This window comes from Mesoplodon densirostris, chromosome X (assembly GCF_025265405.1).
Source record: "Mesoplodon densirostris isolate mMesDen1 chromosome X, mMesDen1 primary haplotype, whole genome shotgun sequence".
Classification (NCBI taxonomy): Eukaryota; Metazoa; Chordata; class Mammalia; order Artiodactyla; family Ziphiidae; genus Mesoplodon; species Mesoplodon densirostris.
In genome coordinates this window covers 18613638-18635223 of record NC_082681.1, presented here as the reverse complement: position 1 = coordinate 18635223, position 21586 = coordinate 18613638, and the positions used below count along the sequence as shown (strand labels likewise).

The window sequence follows — 21586 nt, the reverse complement described above, 5'->3', positions numbered from 1 at the left end:
GCCAGCGTTCAGTAGGTGTTCTGTAGGAGTTGTTCCACGTGTAGCTGTATTTCTGGTGTATCTGTGGGGAGGAAGGTGATCTCCGCGTCTTACTCTTCCGCCATCTTCCTTCTCTCCCCTGCCCCACTTTTTAAGAAAAGCATTTCTCAATAAACTGTGAGACAAGTGCCTAATGACATTTTTTAAAATTAATTAGTTTATTTATTTTGGCTGCTCCGGGTCTTAGTTGCGGCATGCAGGATTTCCCCAACCAGGGATTGAACCCAGGTCCCCTGCATTGGGAGCGTGAAGTCTTACCTACTGGACCACCAGGGAAGTCACCCTAATGTTATTGTGTTGGGTTCTTTTATGTTATTTTTTTCCCCACTCTCAGAACTGTATGGGAGAAAGTAGCCTGCTTTTGAAGACTGGACTTTATTTCTGAGAATAATGACAAATCACCTTATTTGTCATTCCTCTTTCCACCTCTGTGAATACCCAGGTGGAAGCAGATCAAAGAGAGAGAAGCAAGGATAGGTTGAGAAAGGAAAAGGTGTGTGTGTGTGTGTGTGTGTGTGTGTGTGTGTCTGGGTCTGTGTGCCCCCGGGTCACATCCTGGCCTATGATCTGAGTGTACGTGTGTGTGTAAAAAGTGTCACGTAGCTGGTGGAGCTAGTTCCCACCCTTCAGCCCTCCATGTGATCCTCCGGGGCTGAGACTGGGGGTAGGGTGAGAGGTGGGCAAGATTTTAAGCTGATGGGTGATGACTCCAGTTTTCATTTCCTGGCTTTTCTTGGCAGATTTCCCTAGATGAAGTCCCTCTGGGGAGGGTTTTGGCCTCCATATACTTACCTAAATCACTGAGGGAGAGAATTCCTCTTAGCAACTTACACACCATCTTGTTTAATATTTTGGCCAAAGTTCACTCTTTAAGGTAAGTTCTTGCCTCTGGTGACTGTCATGAACTGACATATGGTGACTCACTGTAATTATGAACTCTTGCTATTTTCATGATGTTCTGTGTATTTTCGAATATGCTGTCTGATTTTTTCCACAAGACTCCCAACACAACCCCTGGCTCTCAACATGAATCAATGTCTACTTTAATGATGTTCCCCAGTTTTTCATTTTCACAACTTCTCAGCTTTGGAAGGGACCTTAAGGATTATCTGGTAACCAAACGGAGGCCTCAAGATGTTTCAAAACCAGAGAAGAACAGCAAGTTCTCCTGATGAAATGCCATTTCGGCTTGTCAGTGCTTCCCTCCCAAATCTCCCCTGGCTCTGCAAAGCCAACATGCCCGTCTCTTGGGCCAATTTATTTGAAGCTGAGTTGTATCCAGCAGGACACTTGACTACAGACATTGTTGCTCTTTCCTACCACCTCCACAGAACCTTCTCTAAGGGCTACAGTCCTCACCCGTATTAAAACAGAGAGGCAGTACGATGTGGAGGTTAACGGCACAGACCCTGGGGCCTGAAGCTGAATTTAAAGCTGGCTATGCCATTGTCTACCCGTGTGAACTTGTGGGCAAGTTTCTCGACCCCCAGTGCCTTTGTTTCCTCCTATGTAAATCAGGGGAACAGTAATACCTCACTGGGCTGTTGAAGGATTAAAGGAGTTAATACATATAAAATGCTAGAATATTGCCTGGCACATAATTAACACCATATAAGTGTTTGCATTGATTTTATTATTTGCCTGTCTTGGGTCTCTGCCTAACAAAGAGCTCATTTCTTCAGCCTGCTCTGTCCCATCTTGGTGTTGAGAAGATAGCAGAGCTTTCATGACGTTTTCTTTTTTTTTAATTAATTTATTTATTTTTGGCTGCATTGGGTCTATGTTGCTGTGTGCGGGCTTTCTCTAGTTGCGGCGAGCAGGGGCTACTCTTCATTGTGCGCAGGCTTCTCATTGCAGTGGCTTCTCTTGCTGTGGAGCACACGTTCTAGGAGTGTGGGCTTCAGTAGTTGTGGCTCACGGGCTCAGGAGTTGTGGCGCATGGACTTAGTTGCTCCGCAGCATGTGGGGTCTTCCCAGACCAGGGCTCGAACCCATGTCCCCTGCATTGGCAGGCGGATTCTTTTTTTTGTGTGTGATTTTTTTTAACATCTTTATTGGAGTATAATTGCTTTACAGTGGTGTGTTAGTTTCTGCTTTATAACAAAGTGAATCAGTTATACATATACATATGTTCCCATATCTCTTCCCTCTTGCATCTCACTCCCTCCCACCCTCCCTATCCCACACCTCTAGGTGGTCACAAAGCACCAAGCTGATCACCCTGTGCTATGCGGCTGCTTCCCACTAGCTAGCTATTTTACGTTTGGTAGTGTATATATGTCCATGCCACTCTCTCTCTTTGTCCCAGCTTACCCTTCCCCCTCCCCATATCCTCAAGTCCATTCTCTAGTAGGTCTGTGTCTTTATTCCCATCTTACCCATAGGTTCTTCATGACCTTTTTTTTTCCCCCTTAGATTCCATATATATGTGTTAGCATACGGTATTTGTTTTTCTCTTTCTGACTTACTTCACTCTGTATGACAGACTCGGCAGGCGGATTCTTAGCCACTGCGCCAACAAGGAAGCCCCTGCATGACGTTGTTGATGATCGCTATTAATTGTTGTTATTTACACTTAATATCTCATCTACTTCTCACAAGATACCAAGACTCAAAGAGTGCTGTGATCTGAATGTTTGTGTCCCCTCAAAATTCTTGTGTTGAAATCCTAACCCCTAAGGTGATGGTATTAGCAAGTGGGTCATTTGGGCGGTGATTATGTCATGAGGCCGGGGCCCTCATGAATGGGAATTATGCCCTTATAAAAGAGGCCCCAGAGAGCACCCTCACCTTTTCCACCATGTGAGGACACAACAAGAAGGTGCCATCTATCAACCAGAAAGCAAGCCTTCACTAGAACCCAACCATGCAGGCATCTTGATCTTGGACTTTCAGCCTCCAGAACTGTGAGAAATAAATTTCTGTTGTTTATAAGCCACTTAATCTGGACTTTGTTATAACAGCCCTAACAGACTAAGACAAAGAAGTTAAGTAGTTTTGTCCAAGGTCACACAGCTAGGAAGTGGCATAGCTAGGAATCAAACCCACGATGTCTGACTCCAAAGTTCAAGTATTTAAGAGGTTCATACGTTAATACCTGGGTGTGTTTGCATTTTCTAAGGATGATATCCAAAGAAATGAATTTCTAATGGTCAAATTTTCACAGAGTTATTTTGGGGGAGGTTGTACTGAGCCAGCTTAAACATACCACATACCAACTCAAATATAACACATTATCTCTAGCTATGTCTGTATGATGCTCAGTTCTCCTGGAATTCTCTAACTGTTCCCCCTCTATCTAAATTCTATTTGTTCCTGTAGGCTTAGCTCAAATTCCACCCAGGAAGTTTGCCTGGAGTTCATGAGTCCCTGCTCTCGTCCTCAGCCCCCTGCTTGTATTCCTGTCTTACACCTCTGCCTAGCTTCTAGATTGGTATTCCCAAGGAGGTTGTGGCATACGTCATGGCTCAGGTATGTTTTATTTTCATGGCACCTAGCACAAGGCTAGGTACCCAACAGGTTTTCAGTAGCTATATATTTATTAGACCTTTTTTTAAATGGAAATAATAGGTTGGACGCAGGACAGGCCAGTTAATGAACAAATAATTTTAATAAAAATTAAGAATGTGGTTCATAGCACTCAGACCCTGTTGGTAAGCTTGTAATTTCTCTGTATCATCTCAGATGCCATTATTTTAGTCTTAGTTTCTCTCCTTTCTTCAAAGAGCTGTGCTTGTTTTGTAGAATAAAAGATAAACCTGTTTTGCATAGATTTCACACCTAATAAGTCATTTTTATTCACTAACACCTTCCACTGAAACAGATTAAAGATCTTTGCCAAAATTAGCCTTCAGACGTCATAGTGCTAGATGAAGGAGGATTAGAAGTAGCCTACCACCAATTTCAGAACCGGAAGGGTCCTTGTAATTCATCATGTCCCATCTCCTCATTTTACCAATGAGGATATTGAGACCCAGAGAGGGGAAGGGACCTGCTGGAGGTGACACAATTTATTCATTTATTCACCCAGTTATCTGCTGGAGGTGACACAATTTATTCATTTATTCACCCAGTTATTTATTCAGTTAGGAAATATTTATTAAATTCCTACTATGTGTCTTGTGTGGTTGCTGGATGGGGGGGCGGTTCTCGCATGGACAGAGGTGACCTGAGGCTGGGACCTGGGCCACTGTTTTGGGGGAGTAAGCACTTACAAGAGATGCCACCATTTAACTACATCCCATCCCCACCCCCAAGTTCTGAGTCTCACAGCCCTGCTTTCACACTGCTTCTTCTAACATCCTTTAATCAAAATCTTAACTGCCATTACAACATACTACCTTAAAGATCGTTGATAAGACACCACTCCTGGAAAACACGTGCCTCCTCTTCCACCCCTCCACTAGTGGGCAGTCCTCAGGGAGAGGGACAAAGCACGAGGCAAGTGCAATATGCCACAGGGGCTCTGGAAGCACGGGGATGGCACCTACCCCTGTGTGGGAGCTCAGGAAAGGCCAGCTGTAGGAGAGGCATCAGCTGAGACCCAAGGTTGAGTACCAGCTAGAAGATGAAAAAGGGTGAGGACAAGGAGGGAGGAGTGTTTCAGGCAGAGGACACTGCTTCTGTAAAGGTTCAGAAGTGAAATAGGTACAACTGGAGCCTAGAGCCAGAAGGTGGAAGAGTGAGCAATGGTTTACTTCCTTTCCCTGAACAGCTGCCATTTTGTAAGTCAAGGAAATAAAGCCAGAGAGCAGGTTAATTCAGTCCTGGGTCACAGTGTGTTTCTCCAACTTTGGCCTTTTCACTACAGAAAACTACATCTCTTAGACTAAGTTGGGAGGGTTGTTAGATACCGTTTGGTCCACCTTCCTTCATGTCACCAATGTCCCAGAAAAGGGAAGGGACTATTGAGAAACAAGAGGGCCTGGGCTAGGACTTGGTCTTTTGACTGTCGGCCAGGGCCCTTTCCACTGTATCTTGCTGCAGACCCTCCTCTACATCAGACCAGCCCAGAGGAATGCCTCTGGGAAGGGAGCACTGAACTGTCAGGCTGGCTTTGGATGAACAGAGCTGGTCAGGAACAGGAAGTGAGTAGCTTCCTAGGGGAGCCCAAGGCTGGGCTTGGATGCAGTTTCTCATTTCTCAGTGGCTGCACGACTCAGAAATTTGAGGGCTTGGCATCTTCTAAAAGTGGCCCAGCGGGCTCCTCAAGGGACATCTGGTCTCCACTCCTCTAGGCTTTCTTGGCAAGTGCTCAGAGGTTTTGCTTCCTCTCCCTCCTGTCCTGCACCTGCCCCATCGCTCCTCTCTTCAGGTGTGCCACAGAAATAGCACCCTCCCAGCTGCCTTGGCCTGTGCCACTTTGGCCCTGTTAATTAGCAAGCGCTGCATCTCAATGGCTACATTCTATTTTGTTTCCTTTATATCAATGTTTATGAAACATCCCTGCCCTATCATTCACCAACTATGTGACTTTATTCAAGTTTTTGAGCCTCCCCAAGCCTCAGTTTATCTGAAAAATGCCTATGTTGTTCCAGTGAAGGTTGAAGATAGTGCATGTGGAAAACACTCAACAAAGTAGCTGGCTCACTGTGGGTACAAGATAAAATCCCTGCTGTGTGCTAGGCCGTGCGGGGGACACCAGGACACACAATGCCTATGCTCAGAGTTCGTGGTGTCCTAGGGAGAAGACTTGTTCCAAGCTGAATGGTGGGTTTATGTTCCTTGTAAGGAGGGACTCCCTCAAAGTAAGTAAGGACAGGTGAGGGTTAGAACTCAGATAAGCTGTGCAATGTCAAGGTCCAGAGAGTTATCTAGTAGGCAATACTTTCATTTTGTTGCTAGTGCAGTACTGAGTAGCAGGTGTAAAACCAAAGCTTGTTGGATAGCTATTTGGATATATGGCCGGGTTAATGAAATGGTCTTCTGGGTATAATTTAGACCTGATGTGAAGACAGGAGATGAGCTAAATTACCTCTAAAACTTCCATCTTAGCTTGTGACTTTATTTTCCACATTTCTGTACCCAATGCTGTGTAGTACTTCAAAATTTTAGACTGGTGATTAACATGCCAGAAATTAGAAATGTAGGACCTGAACTCCTCTTCCTTAATATGTTTCATCCGCAGACCAAAAACGTCGCTAAAGCCTTAATCACATATGTTGTGAGTGCCAGCATTTCAGATACATCATTCAAAAATTGGCCGACCCAGTGGTTATTACTCTGCAGAATGTTGAAGGGAACCGGGTAACATATCCATTTTCATCTCAAAATAAAAAAGCCTCAGAACCCCTCCCTAATTCTCCTGTTAAAAATAATTGGCTACTTGGGACTTCCCTGGTGGTCCAGTGGGTAAGACTCCACGCTCCCAATGCAGGGGGCCCAGGTACGATCCCTGGTCAGGGAACTAGATCCCACATGCCACAACTAAGACCCGGTGCAGCCAAATAAATATTTTTTAAAAAGCATTGGCTAATTAACAGATGTGATTCCAAGAATTAATGAAAATTGTCCCATTCCAGGTAGCAGAGGTGTATTGTAATTGGGGCACGAACCCATGTACCCTGCATCGGCAGGCAGACTCTCAACCACTGCGCCACCAGGGAAGCCCCATGAGATCTCTTAATTCTGGCTGGGGCCACAGCTCTCCAAGCACCCCCCATAACCAATTTCTCATTGCCCTCCAATTCCTTGGAGATTGCAAGAGTGTTTCAGGAATGTTCACTAGGCCTAATGATAGGCGGCTCAATCTTGTATCCATAAGGCTTGACCCCAGCTGTGAGCCCCAAATTCAACAGTTCCACAAGAAGCACCACCTCACATCAGACCTCCACTGACCATCTACAGTCTCCTCCTGGACTTTGCACCAGGAGGACGTGGCAAATTCTTATGTTACCAAATGCTTTAAAGGACACATACCAGATCACCATGCAGCAGTAACATACTATTTTCTCACTTGTAAACCCCAAGATTCTTGGGGTTCGTTTTAAAACCAACTCACAAATGGTCCGTGTGTGTGTGTGTGTGTGTCTGTGCGTGTCTAGTGTTTGAGAAAACATTGAGAAGAAAACACTTGTGTGTAGTTGTCATTGTATGGTAACGATCACAAGGAAAGGTATTTACCTCTGATTTTTCATTTTTCTAGAATTATGATCAAGTTCACTGTGCCTTTTGGGACTTTGGGAATAACAGTAAGTATTTTTCTTAGCAAGCTTTGGCTTTGGTTCGCAATGAGACTTTGCCCCTGACCATGTTGCCATCTGGCAGTTACATGGGAGCAAGTTGTACTGAAGTTACTGTCTTATCAGACCCTACAGGGAACACTGAATGACCAAGATACAAATATGAGTTTCATATCTAATTAGGGCATGGGAGGTTTTGTAAAACTTTCTTTTTGAGAAGATACTTATTTTGGAGATCAGGAAAAGAAATCACATAACTCAGCAAGCTGGAAGAAAGAAAGTTGCAAGACCCAGTGCAGAACAGCCTTGAGCTGTTTGAAGAAATTTGAGGGATGAAGATCTGGCTCTCTTTATCTGTCTTTCCCATTAGACTTGCCACATTTTTCCTTCTTCTCTTCTATATTGACTGTGTGACCAGGGAAGCCCTCATGGTATCTTTTGATGAAAAGAAGTTCTTAATTTTAGTGAAGTCTGATTTTTCAACTTTTTCTTTTATGATTAGTGTTTTTGTATCCTGTTAGAGAAATCTTCTCTTGTCTCAACCCTCTTGCTTTTTTAATTTATTTACTTATTTATTTATTTGAGTAATTCTGATTCATTAAATTTTTTTAAACGTCTTTATTGGAGTATAATTGCTTTACAATGGTGTGTTAGTTTCTGCTTTATAACAGAGTAAATCAGCTATACATATACATATATCCCCATATCTCCTCCCTCTTGCATCTCCCTCCCACCCTCCCTATCCCAGCTCTTGCTTTTTTTTAATTTAATTATAATCTTTTTTCTTTCTCAGAGGAGCCTTGGTTGTTTTGTTTTGTTTTTAACCTGCCCACTTCATAATCTAATGGATCTGACCTCTCCCTATTGTGATAAGAAACTTTTTGTGAAATTAACATGAAATCAACAAGGTTACAATGCCAATAGCATCCAGCAAACCAAATTAAATTTAGAGTAAGACTCTACCAACTTACTGAAAAGCTATGTATGTCTCTATTGCAACTCCCAGGAAAATGGAGGAGATTCCACATCCGATGTATGTTATAAGCACTAATATCCGTTCATTCACTGCATCCACTGCAGACCTGGATAAATCCTAGGGAATGCAATGTGTTGTATTTTATTCATTTGCCAGGGCAAGTTTATGATAAAACACTTCCAGTGCTCACTAACAGGAGGTTCCCAGGATGTACAACATCTCTGTTAAAGCTCTTATAAAACCAGAGTATGTACATGGATATATGATAACACTGTATATTGTTGGTTGAGTGTGCCTAGTGCAACTTACTGTGTATAGGGCATGGAGAGCCATCAACAGTACTGGAAGAACATTTAGTCCTTGGTTTTATTGTCATTAACATGTTCCACACTTCAAATATAACCAAACTAATAGATGTGAATTTGGGATACAAAGTGAATTATTATCTGTACTGAGCGTCCCTAAACACTGCACAGAACATCAAAAAATGTTCCTTTCCCTTAGACCTTAAATAATTTTCATAAAATTAAGAGACAAAATGGACCTTAGAGATCACATAAACCAGTAATTTCTTAACTTGAGGACCATAAAAGACCTGAAATGGTATGCAAAATTATTTGAATGGTATGCATCGTACTGGGAAGACAGTCCATAGCTTTCATCAGATGGTAATGGAGCTTCGTGACTCATAAAAGGTTAAGAAGCGCTGGTCTACTCTGGTAGTTCTCAACTGGACACAATTTTGCCCCTGCCCGGGGACATGTGGCAACGTCTGGAGACATTTTTGGTTGTCACAACTGGAGAGGGTGCTACTGGCATCTAGTGGGTAGAGGCCAGGAATGCTGCTAAACATCCTAGATGCACAAAACGGCACCCACAACAAAGAATTATTTGGCCCAGAAGAGCAATAGTGCTGAGGTTAAGAAACCCTGGTCTATTCCAATCTTTCACATTTCAGAAGACAAGTGTAAGGTCCAAACAAGTAAAATAACCTGACCAAGATCACACAGATAGTTAGTGACAGAGCTGGACTGTGGGCCCTGGTCTTTTGACTCATGCCATAATGTTCTAACCAATTTGCAGGGGAGTAAACAAAATTCTTAAAGTTCAATAAGTATCAATGGAGCACTTCTTATTTGTTGAATAGATATGGTAAAAAAAAAAAGAAAAATATAAAACAGACTCTCAGCCCTCAAGGAGTTTACCATTAGTAGAAGAAACAACTCATACACAACACATTCAGATACTAGTATCTAATATGTACAATAAAGTAATTTAGGAGAGCTAAGAAAGTACTCAAGGGTGGGTAGAGAAGAAGGAAACACATTTGAGAGCCATTTTGAAGGAAAACGCATCAAGTCCTGATGTTAGGGAGGACCATAGGAAACGAAGGAGATAGAAAGGTTAACAATGACTCTGAGGCTCTAAGCCTGGATATGCAAATTGATCAGATAATTCTTGTTTGGTTAAGTACCACGAGCACTAAAAATATATGCACTTCCCTACAGTGCAATTAGACAGTATCTATTACAATTTAATATTTTAATTGGAAGCAATTCTACTTCCATCGATTTATTCTACAGAAATGCTTGCACCAATATTAGAAGACAAACAAAAATGTGTATTACAGCATTGTTCATAACGGAGAAAAACAGTAACAACTCAAATGCCTACCTATAGGGGACTGGTTAAATTCATTGTGTTAAATCCACACAATGGAATACTATAAATGTATTTTTAAAAAATTAAGTAGATGGATATGTATTTGCCTGAAAGCTGTCCAATATATATTGTTAGGTGAAAAGCAAGTGGTAAAAACAGTATGAATAATTCGACCCCATTTTTATAAAACAAAAACATATATTAATATACACACAGGAAAAGAATATACATAAGAATATACATAAAGAATATACATAAAGGTGTTAAAGGTGGTGATCTCTTGGGAGGGGGATTATAGGGACCTTTTCTGTAATGTTTGTATTTTGACAAGCAGACATAAATTTTGTAAGGAGAAAAATAAATATTTGTTTCAATTTGCTCTACTTTGAGTGAACAAGGTAGGGGGCTGTTTTTCCACTTGCATGGAACTTTTCCACAACTTAGTTCACACATATATTTCTGGTCTGTAATCTAATAAAAGTTGTCAAAATTCTATCAAGGAGTGATTGAGAGACAACTCACCATTAAGACTCCAAAATGGGCGAGATGGTCACACTGACAGACTGTGTAATTTAGGTTTGTTTCCTTTACTTTACAGCCTGACGAATTCCATCCACCTTGCCCATCTGCAAGCGACAGAAGGGAATTTCAAAGCAATTTTGCTTTTCTCAGAAATGTTTAACTTTTCATTATATGTACCTTTCCAAAGTGTGCTATAATTAGTATCGTTTGTTAAGACAGCAGGATAGCTGTATAATTGAACACTGAAATTAAATTAAGTCTAATAGGCAAAATTGACTTGTGGGTAACTTCATAAATGGCATAACTTCTTTGGTTCTCACTTTTCCCATTCTTCTACAGATTAGGATAGACTCTAATGATGAACAACAGTTCTACCACCATGCTGGAATGACAGAGTAAGGACTGTTTTTTCAAGGAGCACAAAGGGGAAACAGGTAGATCTATAACTTTTTGAAGGGCATGAGCTATGGAATATAGGCTGACACATGGGCCTCCTTGGTGGGACTGGAATAAACATCTGAAACAGCCAGCTCAACCCAGAATTCAAATGGTCTCAAGTGCTTTGCATTTAAGCCAGATGATGGTCTGGAACTCCTTAGGGCCAATTAAAACCTCTGGTCTATTTGCCACCTGCCTAGTTTCTCACTCCTAAGCATATTCAGGGTTCTAAAACTAACCCACATACCTCGAGAACCTGTAGACCTTGCATACTAGACCAGGTTTAGAGTAAAACCCCCAGAGTAGTACTAGACCAGAGGGGTTATCCTAGGGCAGGCAGCTAAGTGTGGTCAAAATTTGTCCATCCAGGATAATGACAATAGATTCCAGAAGTTCTGGATCCATGGACAGAGGGGTAGGGGCCAAAGATGACCTGGGAGGAGCCCAGCAAGAGGCATTATGAACACACAGATCAACTTACTGAGGTTGTGGGGAACAAAGCCTATCATTTTACGGGAATCTTATCCTGGGCGACTTGGAGGGGACCAGAAAAGGACAGCGCTATATCTGTTGTAGGAAAGCAGTAGTATTCCACATGGCAGGGAGTCGAATGGGAAGAGAATTTCCCCCTTTTTTCAACAGAACTCCGAGGATACTAAAAAAAGGAAAAGTCCCAGGCAGAGCTTCCACAGGTGGAAGGACTGGTCCCAGAGCCACTCCTGGCATTCCAGGGGCAATTGCTTCCATGTGGGAATTCTCTGAGATTTGGCTATATCCCTGGAGATTCCAATGGCAATGACAAGCTTAAGAGGAACCCATTCAGCAATCCCCTTCCACGACCCCTTCTCTTTTTAAAAAATTTTTATTGGAGTGTAGTTGATTTACAACATTGTGTTAGTTTCTGCTGTACAGCAAAGTGAATCAGTTATACATATACATATAACCACTTTTTTTAGATTCTTTTCCCATATAGGTTATTACAGAATATTGAGTAGAGTTCCCCTTGCTATACAGTAGGTCCTTGTTGGTTATCGATTTTATATATAGTAGTGTGTACATGTCAATCCCAGTCTCCCAATTTATCCCTCCCCCCTTTCCCCCCGGGTAACCATGTAAAAAAACCAATTTTTCACATCTGTGACTCTATTTCTGTTTTGTAAATAAGTTCATTTGTACCATTTTTTTAGAGTCCACATATAAGCGATATCATATGGTATTTGCCTTTCTCTGTCTTACTTCACTCAATGTGACAACCTCGAGGTCCATCCATGTTGCTGCAAATAGCATTATTTCCACAACCCCTTCTCTTATGGTCCCCAAAGACTCATACCCAGTCAAGCAGGAAGGGCCCTTTGAGACCAACTAGAAAGTCTTATCCCCTTCCTGAAAAGATAAAAAGATTGAAGCCCCTAGAGAGTAAATGGACCACCCAAGGTCACAGAGTCAATGTAGAAGAGAAGAAGGAAAAATGTGGCAAGTCTAATGGGAAAGACAGATAAAGAGAGCCAGATCTTCATCCCTCAAATTTCTTCAAACAGCTCAAGGCTGTTCTGCACTGGGTCTTGCAACTTTCTTTCTTCCAGCTTGCTGAGTTATGTGATTTCTTTTCCTGATCTCCAAAATAAGTATCTTCTCAAAAAGAAAGTTTTACAAAACCTCCCATGCCCTAATTAGATATGAAACTCATATTTGTATCTTGGTCATTCAGTGTTCCCTGTAGGGTCTGATAAGACAGTAACTTCAGTACAACTTGCTCCCATGTAACTGCCAGATGGCAACATGGTCAGGGGCAAAGTCTCATTGCGAACCAAAGCCAAAGCTTGCTAAGAAAAATACTTACTGTTATTCCCAAAGTCCCAAAAGGCACAGTGAACTTGATCATAATTCTAGAAAAATGAAAAATCAGAGGTAAATACCTTTCCTTGTGATCGTTACCATACAATGACAACTACACACAAGTGTTTTCTTCTCAATGTTTTCTCAAACACTAGACACGCACACACACACACACACACACACACACACACGGACCATTTGTGAGTTGGTTTTAAAACGAACCCCAAGAATCTTGGGGTTTACAAGTGAGAAAATAGTGAGAGTCAATGTAGAAGAGAAGAAGGAAAAATGTGGCAAGTCTTCTTCTCTTCTATATTGACTATGTGACCAGGGAAGCCCTCATGGTATCTTTTGATGAAAAGAAGTTCTTAATTTTAGTGAAGTACAGATAATAATTCACTTTGTATCCCAAATTCACATCTATTAGTTTGGTTATATTTGAAGTGTGGAACATGTTAATGACAATAAAACCAAGGACTAAATGTTCTTCCAGTACTGTTGATGGCTCTCCATGCCCTATACACAGTAAGTTGCACTAGGCACACTCAACCAACAATATACAGTGTTATCATATATCCATGTACATACTCTGGTTTTATAAGAGCTTTAACAGAGATGTTGTACATCCTGGGAACCTCCTGTTAGTGAGCACTGGAAGTGTTTTATCATAAACTTGCCCTGGCAAATGAATAAAATACAACACATTGCATTCCCTAGGATTTATCCAGGTCTGCAGTGGATGCAGTGAATGAACGGATATTAGTGCTTATAACATACATCGGATGTGGAATCTCCTCCATTTTCCTGGGAGTTGCAATAGAGACATACATAGCTTTTCAGTAAGTTGGTAGAGTCTTACTCTAAATTTAATTTGGTTTGCTGGATGCTATTGGCATTGTAACCTTGTTGATTTCATGTTAATTTCACAAAAAGTTTCTTATCACAATAGGGAGAGGTCAGATCCATTAGATTATGAAGTGGGCAGGTTAAAAACAAAACAAAACAACCAAGGCTCCTCTGAGAAAGAAAAAAGATTATAATTAAATTAAAAAAAAGCAAGAGCTGGGATAGGGAGGGTGGGAGGGAGATGCAAGAGGGAGGAGATATGGGGATATATGTATATGTATAGCTGATTTACTCTGTTATAAAGCAGAAACTAACACACCATTGTAAAGCAATTATACTCCAATAAAGACGTTTAAAAAAATTTAATGAATCAGAATTACTCAAATAAATAAATAAGTAAATAAATTAAAAAAGCAAGAGGGTTGAGACAAGAGAAGATTTCTCTAACAGGATACAAAAACACTAATCATAAAAGAAAAAGTTGAAAAATCAGACTTCACTAAAATTAAGAACTTCTTTTCATCAAAAGATACCATGAGGGCTTCCCTGGTCACACAGTCAATATAGAAGAGAAGAAGGAAAAATGTGGCAAGTCTAATGGGAAAGACAGATAAAGAGAGCCAGATCTTCATCCCTCAAATTTCTTCAAACAGCTCAAGGCTGTTCTGCACTGGGTCTTGCAACTTTCTTTCTTCCAGCTTGCTGAGTTATGTGATTTCTTTTCCTGATCTCCAAAATAAGTATCTTCTCAAAAAGAAAGTTTTACAAAACCTCCCATGCCCTAATTAGATATGAAACTCATATTTGTATCTTGGTCATTCAGTGTTCCCTGTAGGGTCTGATAAGACAGTAACTTCAGTACAACTTGCTCCCATGTAACTGCCAGATGGCAACATGGTCAGGGGCAAAGTCTCATTGTGAACCAAAGCCAAAGCTTGCTAAGAAAAATACTTACTGTTATTCCCAAAGTCCCAAAAGGCACAGTGAACTTGATCATAATTCTAGAAAAATGAAAAATCAGAGGTAAATACCTTTCCTTGTGATCGTTACCATACAATGACAACTACACACAAGTGTTTTCTTCTCAATGTTTTCTCAAACACTAGACACGCACACACACACACACACACACACACACACGGACCATTTGTGAGTTGGTTTTAAAACGAACCCCAAGAATCTTGGGGTTTACAAGTGAGAAAATAGTATGTTACTGCTGCATGGTGATCTGGTATGTGTCCTTTAAAGCATTTGGTAACATAAGAATTTGCCACGTCCTCCTGGTGCAAAGTCCAGGAGGAGACTGTAGATGGTCAGTGGAGGTCTGATGTGAGGTGGTGCTTCTTGTGGAACTGTTGAATTTGGGGCTCACAGCTGGGGTCAAGCCTTATGGATACAAGATTGAGCCGCCTATCATTAGGCCTAGTGAACATTCCTGAAACACTCTTGCAATCTCCAAGGAATTGGAGGGCAATGAGAAATTGGTTATGGGGGGTGCTTGGAGAGCTGTGGCCCCAGCCAGAATTAAGAGATCTCATGGGGCTTCCCTGGTGGCGCAGTGGTTGAGAGTCTGCCTGTCGATGCAGGGAACACGGGTTCGTGCCCCGGTCCAGGAAGATCCCACATGCCACAGAGCGGCTGGACCCGTGAGCCATGGCCGCTGAGCCTGCATGTCTGGAGCCTGTGCTCCGCAACGGGAGAGGTCACACCAGTGAGAGGCCCGCGTACCGCAAAAAAAAAAAAAAAAAAAAAAAAAAAAGATACCATGAAAATAGTGAAAAGGCAAACCACAGATTGGGAGAAGATATTCACAATGCATATATCTGACAAAGGATTTGTATGCAGAATATATTAAAACTACAGAGCAAAAGGCAAAAGAAAGACAATACAGTTAAAAATGGGCAAAAGACTTGAGCAAGCACCTCACAAAAGAAGATATGCATGTCTAGTCCTAACCTCTACCCAAATGGCTAACAAGCATATGACAAGGTTCTCAAAATCATTACTCATCAGAAAAATGCTAATCAAAACCACAATTATACTTTTATGCACCCACCAGAATGGCTAAAGTCAAAAATACTGAAAATAGCAAGGGTCAACAAGGGTATGGAGAACTACAAATGGCACAGACACTTTGGAAAATTCTTTGGCAGTACTTACTAAAGATAAATATCCATCAGCTGTTGACCCAGAAATTTCACTGTTAGGTAAAGATGATTGTATATGTCCACGGAAAGATATATACAAGAATATTCACAGCAGCTTCACTTATAGTGGCCCAAAATTGGAAACAACCCCAATGTACATTAACAGTTGACTAGTTGAATAACTTGTAATATATTCATAAAATAGAATGCTTCACAGCAGTAAAAATGAATAATCTACAATTGGCCCTTGAACAACACAGGTTTGTTGTTCAAACAAACTGTGAAGTTTCGCTTATATGCAGATTTTTTCAATAGTGAATACTATGGGGACTCCATGATTCTGGGCTGGATGAATCTGAGGATACAGAACCGTGGATAAGGAGGAGGGACAACTACAAGTTATAAGCGGATTTTTGACTGCTCGGAGGGTCAGTGTCCCCTAACTCTCAAGGTTCAACTATACTTCTACATGAGATAATGTAATATCTAAATCTCATAGACAGAGAGTTGAGCAAAGGAAGCAAGAAAAAGAAGAGAACATGCTGTATGGTTCCATTTATTTGAAGTTCCAAGTACAGGCAAAATTAACCTATGTGGATAGAAGTTAAACTATTGGTTACCTCTAGTGGAGGGTATTGAATGGGAGAAAGAATGAAGGAGCCTTCTGAGACGCTGTAAATACTCTACCTCTTGATCTGTGTGGAGGTTCTGCGGGTGTATTCATTTGTAAAGATTCATTGAGTTGCATTCTTAGGACTTGTGTACTTTACTACTTACTCCAATATTAAAAACCCACGTACACACAAAATGAAAATTGCAAGATTTAAATCAATAGACATATAATAGAAATGAAAAAGAATCACAGGGAAAGATTTTTTTTTAATTTGGAAAATACAGGATCAGTTTTCACAAGTACAATTGTGATCACTTAGTGAAACTTAAGGTCATATTTCCATGATGCCAAATATCTGGATCTTTGGAAATACCCAAATAGCTTGAAATGGTTTCCATAAGTCATCCTGCTATTTGGTCATATGTAGATCCAGCCTTGAGTCTGCTGAAGGAGTGGTGGGAGAATTGTAGTATCCAGGAAACTCTTTCCTTCCTTCTCTTCAAATGAGAAAAAGAAACAGAAAAAAGGGGACTGCTTAGCTGAGAGAGGATATTATTATTCCTGTCAGTGAAGGTCACCATGTTTAGAATACTTTCACTCTACCTGGAAAGAGACGGGGGACTCGAAAATTCAGTACATGTAAGATAATATGAATAATTTAATTTTAATAGGCAGTTCTTTTATTCTTTCACTTATTATGCAGATAAAACATGACAATGCTTAATCAAAAACAGAGACCCTACCTAACATTGTGCCTTTTCCTTTAGCAAACTTCGAAATGATCATCCTTCCAAAATCCTGATCAACCTGTGCACAACACTACTGATGCTAAACCTGGTATTCCTGGTCACTTCCTGGTCATCATCATTTCAGAAATTGGGCCTTTGTATCATAGCCTCTGTGGCACTTCATTACTTCCTGCTCGTTTCTTTGACTTGGATGGGTCTGCAGGCAGTCCACATGTAGTTTGCTCTACTCAAAGTCTTCAACATATACATTCCCAATTATATCCTTAAATTTTTTCTGTTTCGTTGGGGTAAGTATATCTGCTATGGTCCTTGATGCCTTTGTTTCAAGCCTGTGTCTGTCTAATTCTAGCTCCATTAGACAAATTATTTGGGACCAAATGCTGTTATTATCGTAGGTAAGGAGTTAAGGATTGCTTCACTGGTGTTTGGGTGGGCATTTCTTTTTCTGTCTGTATTGCTCTATAAATTCAACTTTTAACCTCTATGGTGAGGAATCGGTCCAAACATATTTACTGAGCACCTGCTTGTGTGCTGTGCTAAATGCTGGATCTACAGTAGTGAACCTGTCAGCTTTTATCCTTCCCTTTACTCAAGTTACAATCCCAGCAAATACACACGGACACAACAGCCAACACTGAGGTAGCGCTCCATGTGCCTGATGCGGTTCGAAGTGTCTCGTTTAGTCTAAGTGTCTCATACTCATTTAATCTTTACAATACCTCTCTGGGAAAGGTTTCATCATTATTCCCATTTAAGAGATGAGAATGCTGAGGCACAAAGAGATTAGGTAATTTGCCAGAGTTTACACAGCTAGTAACTGGCAGAACTGGGATTTGAACCAGGGAGTCTGTCTCCATAGTTTGGACTTTGACCTCTAGGATCCAGTCATATTGTTTAAGGGCCAGGGAAGAGACTTGCAAAATGTGAGAGGGTGCTGGCTCAGACATGCCACCATTCACACCACGCCTCATGACTGTCACCGTTCTGCTGCCCTATAGAAGAAGCCAGGTAGGAACTCAGCATGAACAGTTCTTAATTTAAATGTCATTTCATTGGTTGGCTTTCCTGCATTTCTAACTGACATGGACAACTCAGCCCTTCCCCACCCCTTGTCTATTCAAACCGGCTTTGAGGTTCAGAAAATGTGTTGGATCCATAAGAGATGTGTATTAAGTGAGATGCGTAGGATACCTGGGAAGATAGATTTTATCTTCTACTGCCTTGGTGAAGACAGTAGGTTTGCAATTAGCTATTCATCCTTTTAATGAGTTCATTGACGTAGTACATGCTTTCTTCAGATACACGGTTAGTGCTATTACCCATGGTAATGTGGGGAGCAGAGACGGGCAAATGCTAAACAAAGCGTGATCTAAAAAATGGTTTGAGTATAGTTTGGAACCCATCAGAAATACAAAGCCAAAAGCAGTCAGAACACTCCCTTTTGTGCCTGGCAACCCTCACCTCGAGTCACCTGGAAGATTGAAAAATGTAGTGGAAGAGGCTTCATGAATAATCCAGAAGGCGGATAACCCACATCTGGCTAACTGTGCAGGGGCTGGAAATAGCACTCAGTCCCCTGGCATCACTCATTCTTGGCTTCCTCGTCTGACCCTTCTTCCTTCACCTGCTTCTTCGTGTTGGTATTCCCCAGGGCTGGCTGCTCGTCTCTTTGATCTGCACATTCCACACACACTTTCTGGGGTGCAGGGGGAGGCAGGCAAGGCTAAGGCTTGGTAATTGGAGGCAGGAAAAACTTGAGGAGTGTCAAGTAAACACCCAAGCCAAGGCCAAGCCAAGGTGAAGGCCTGACGGGCTCAACCAGTAAAGATACAACGAGCCGCTTTCAGACTCAGATGATGACTTATATAGACAGTGAAAAGACAAGTAGCTAAAGCTGCCAGCTCCCAGGTCTTTTCTCCCCACACTATAAAGAATGACACCCAAACAAAAGAGAGCAGATGGCTGCCACACGAGTTGCAGGATTCCCTGCTGCTGACGAGCCAGCTCTCAGGTGAAGCTATGTGGTTTCTATTGTGCAGCTCTGAGGGCGCGGGGTGCAAAGCCCCACCCTGCCTCAGAGCCCGGGAGGCAATGAGAAGCTGCATCATGACAGCCTTCTGGAGGACGTGGGGAGAAGAGTAGGAGATGGCCTCGGAGCCCCTCCTCACAGGCCTGCCTCATCTTCTCAAATTCGTGGAGGATCACAAGGCATTCCACCAAAACTCAGATCAGTCGTGGTACAAGCCTTTGCCTGCTCGGTCTCTGGATCCCTGCAAAGTTGGCCAGGGAGCCGCTGCAGAGTTGGCCCACTACAGGGAGTCTCAGAACATTTAAATATTAGACAGATGCAATCAACTGTTAGGAAAATAAATATTAGTCTCTGTTTGTGTTTGAAGTTCTGTCTTCCTAATGCCAAAACAACCTGCTGAAAAGGTTTCATTCCTTTATTTAAATCCCTGTCGAAGGCAGTAGATTTATTTGTGCACATTTTTTAATAACCAGTAGGCATTTTTTTTGTTTTAATTAGCAAAGTGTTAACACAGCTTGGGGACTGTCTCACAACTTTCTTTCTAAATGCGAGACCTCCCTCCATCCCTCGCTTCCGGCCCCCAACTGGTATTTTTCTCGTCTGCATTGTGCTGGGCCGTGTGCTAGGTGTGCCACACACAGAGCAGAAGGGATTGTCCTGTTAATCACAGGATAGGACAATGGAGGATTTCTTTTTTCTTTTTTTTTTTTTTTTTTTTTGGCGCTACACAGGCCTCTCATTGTTGTGGCCTCTCCTGTTGCGGAGCACAGGCTCTGGACGCGCAGGCTCAGCGGCCATGGCTCACGGGCCTAGCTGCTCCACGGCATGTGGGATCCTCCCGGACCGGGGCACGAACCCGTGTCCCCTGCATCGGCAGGCGGACTCTCAACCACTGTGCCACTAGGGAAGCCCCAGTGGAGGATTTCTTAAGATGCTTGGCACTCTGGGGTTTGAAACAGCTTCGGAAAGTATCTTACAAAACCCCTAAAATGTGTGCAGGTGTTATGCTCCTAGTTTAGGAGAAATACATTGTGAAAAAGAAAGAAGTCTTTTAAGTTTTGCAAATGTACACGTAATTGGATTTTTAAACCCTGTGTCTATACTCATGTCACGTTTGACCATTTTGACTGAACTGATTGCTTTATTATACTCGGGCTGAATTGACTGATCGTTAACTGGTTGATCTAGTCAAAATGTCAAACTAGTAACTAGCGTGGAAACGGCTCCCCTGTCAGAAAAGCACTGAAGGCTGCAGCTGATTGCCTGTGCCCTTCCTCCAAGGTGGCCTAGACAAAAAGAGACCGGGAACTAAGGGGCAGTATTGAAAGAGAGACAAATTGGCAGCCGATCCTCTGAGAAGAAATGCTTTATGCGAAATTGCATTCCCATGAACTAGATGTGCCAAGTTGATTTTTGGCACTTGTGCTATTTTTAATAACCAGTGGGTGTTGTACTGAAGCCATTGGCATGCTGTTTAGTTTAGCAGATTGGAGAACTCCTAGAAATGTTTAACCTGGAAGAATTCACAAACATTTTGCAAACAATGGTATTTTGATGCCCGCACATCTGTGGCTCATTTAAAGTGTCTTAATGTATCAGCGCCAACAGTCATTGATCAGGAGCTCTTCCACTTCCTAATGGGATGCCTTTGGCTTGCCTTCTCACTCTAGGAATCCTAGAGATTGTGGTGGTGATCATACTCAGTGTGAAAAAAGATCTGTATGGGACTCTGAGCTCAATGACTCCATTGTAAGTACCAGCATGTCTGCTGCTCCAGTGGTGATGCTCTTGACCATCAGGGTATGGTGAGGTGCTCCCTGGCCTGGGGCTTGGTCTTGACACTGGCTTCAGGGAGGAAATTGGCCTCAGCCTTTTTACCCTAACAAAGTCATGGGTGCACTGATATAATGGTTAGGTGTCTGCGCTCAGTATGACCTTGGTCAACTTACTTTACCTCTTCCTTCCATTTCCTCCTCTGGGAAATGGGGATAATAATGTTTGCTCTCAGTGTTGGGTGCAGATTAAAATGACACCATGTATATAAAGTGCTCAGCATGTGGCCTGTTCCGTTGGTGATACACATCTGGCAGTGATTATTAATTAATGAATAGTTTATTTATCTATTTATTTATTTAATTTTTTGACTGGTAAAGAGCTCTCAGATTTATTAAATGGGACTATAATAATGATGTAAATACAATGCAAGAAAACATAATAAAAGAAATTGGCATTATAGACATCTGGCAGCTATCATGGTTAGAAAGCTTGCAGAACTTAGGAGTTGGAGCGGCCACTATAACGAAATACTGAAACGGGTTGGAAAGCATTCCTGTATTTCAACGACAAAGGTCTCCCCTGAAGAAGACTCCACCACTTTCCTCTGTAAATTGGCTCAGCTTTGTTGTCCTGTTGTTGTTCTTTTCTTTCTTTCTTTTTCTTTGCTCTTTTTGATATATAAAGCCCATCTCTTTGGTTCTCTCAACCACAGGTGCCAGAGAGTAGCTATTCAAGTCGCTCTACCTCTCCAGAACCTTCTTTTACAGGCCTG

At 41.9% G+C, this 21586-nt stretch overlaps 1 protein-coding gene across 1 annotated transcript in view; it reads left to right on the top strand.

Moving 5' to 3' along the window:
• The window catches only part of ADGRG4 (adhesion G protein-coupled receptor G4), a 139162-nt gene that overhangs the window by 77903 nt on the left and 39673 nt on the right, over positions 1-21586 (top strand). Inside the window, 9 exon segments of the mRNA XM_060086393.1 lie at positions 780-885; positions 888-913; positions 6167-6221; positions 6224-6285; positions 7184-7229; positions 12590-12600; positions 13372-13493; positions 17028-17296; positions 20709-20787. Coding sequence (XP_059942376.1) covers positions 780-885; positions 888-913; positions 6167-6221; positions 6224-6285; positions 7184-7229; positions 12590-12600; positions 13372-13493; positions 17028-17296; positions 20709-20787 — 776 coding nt within the window.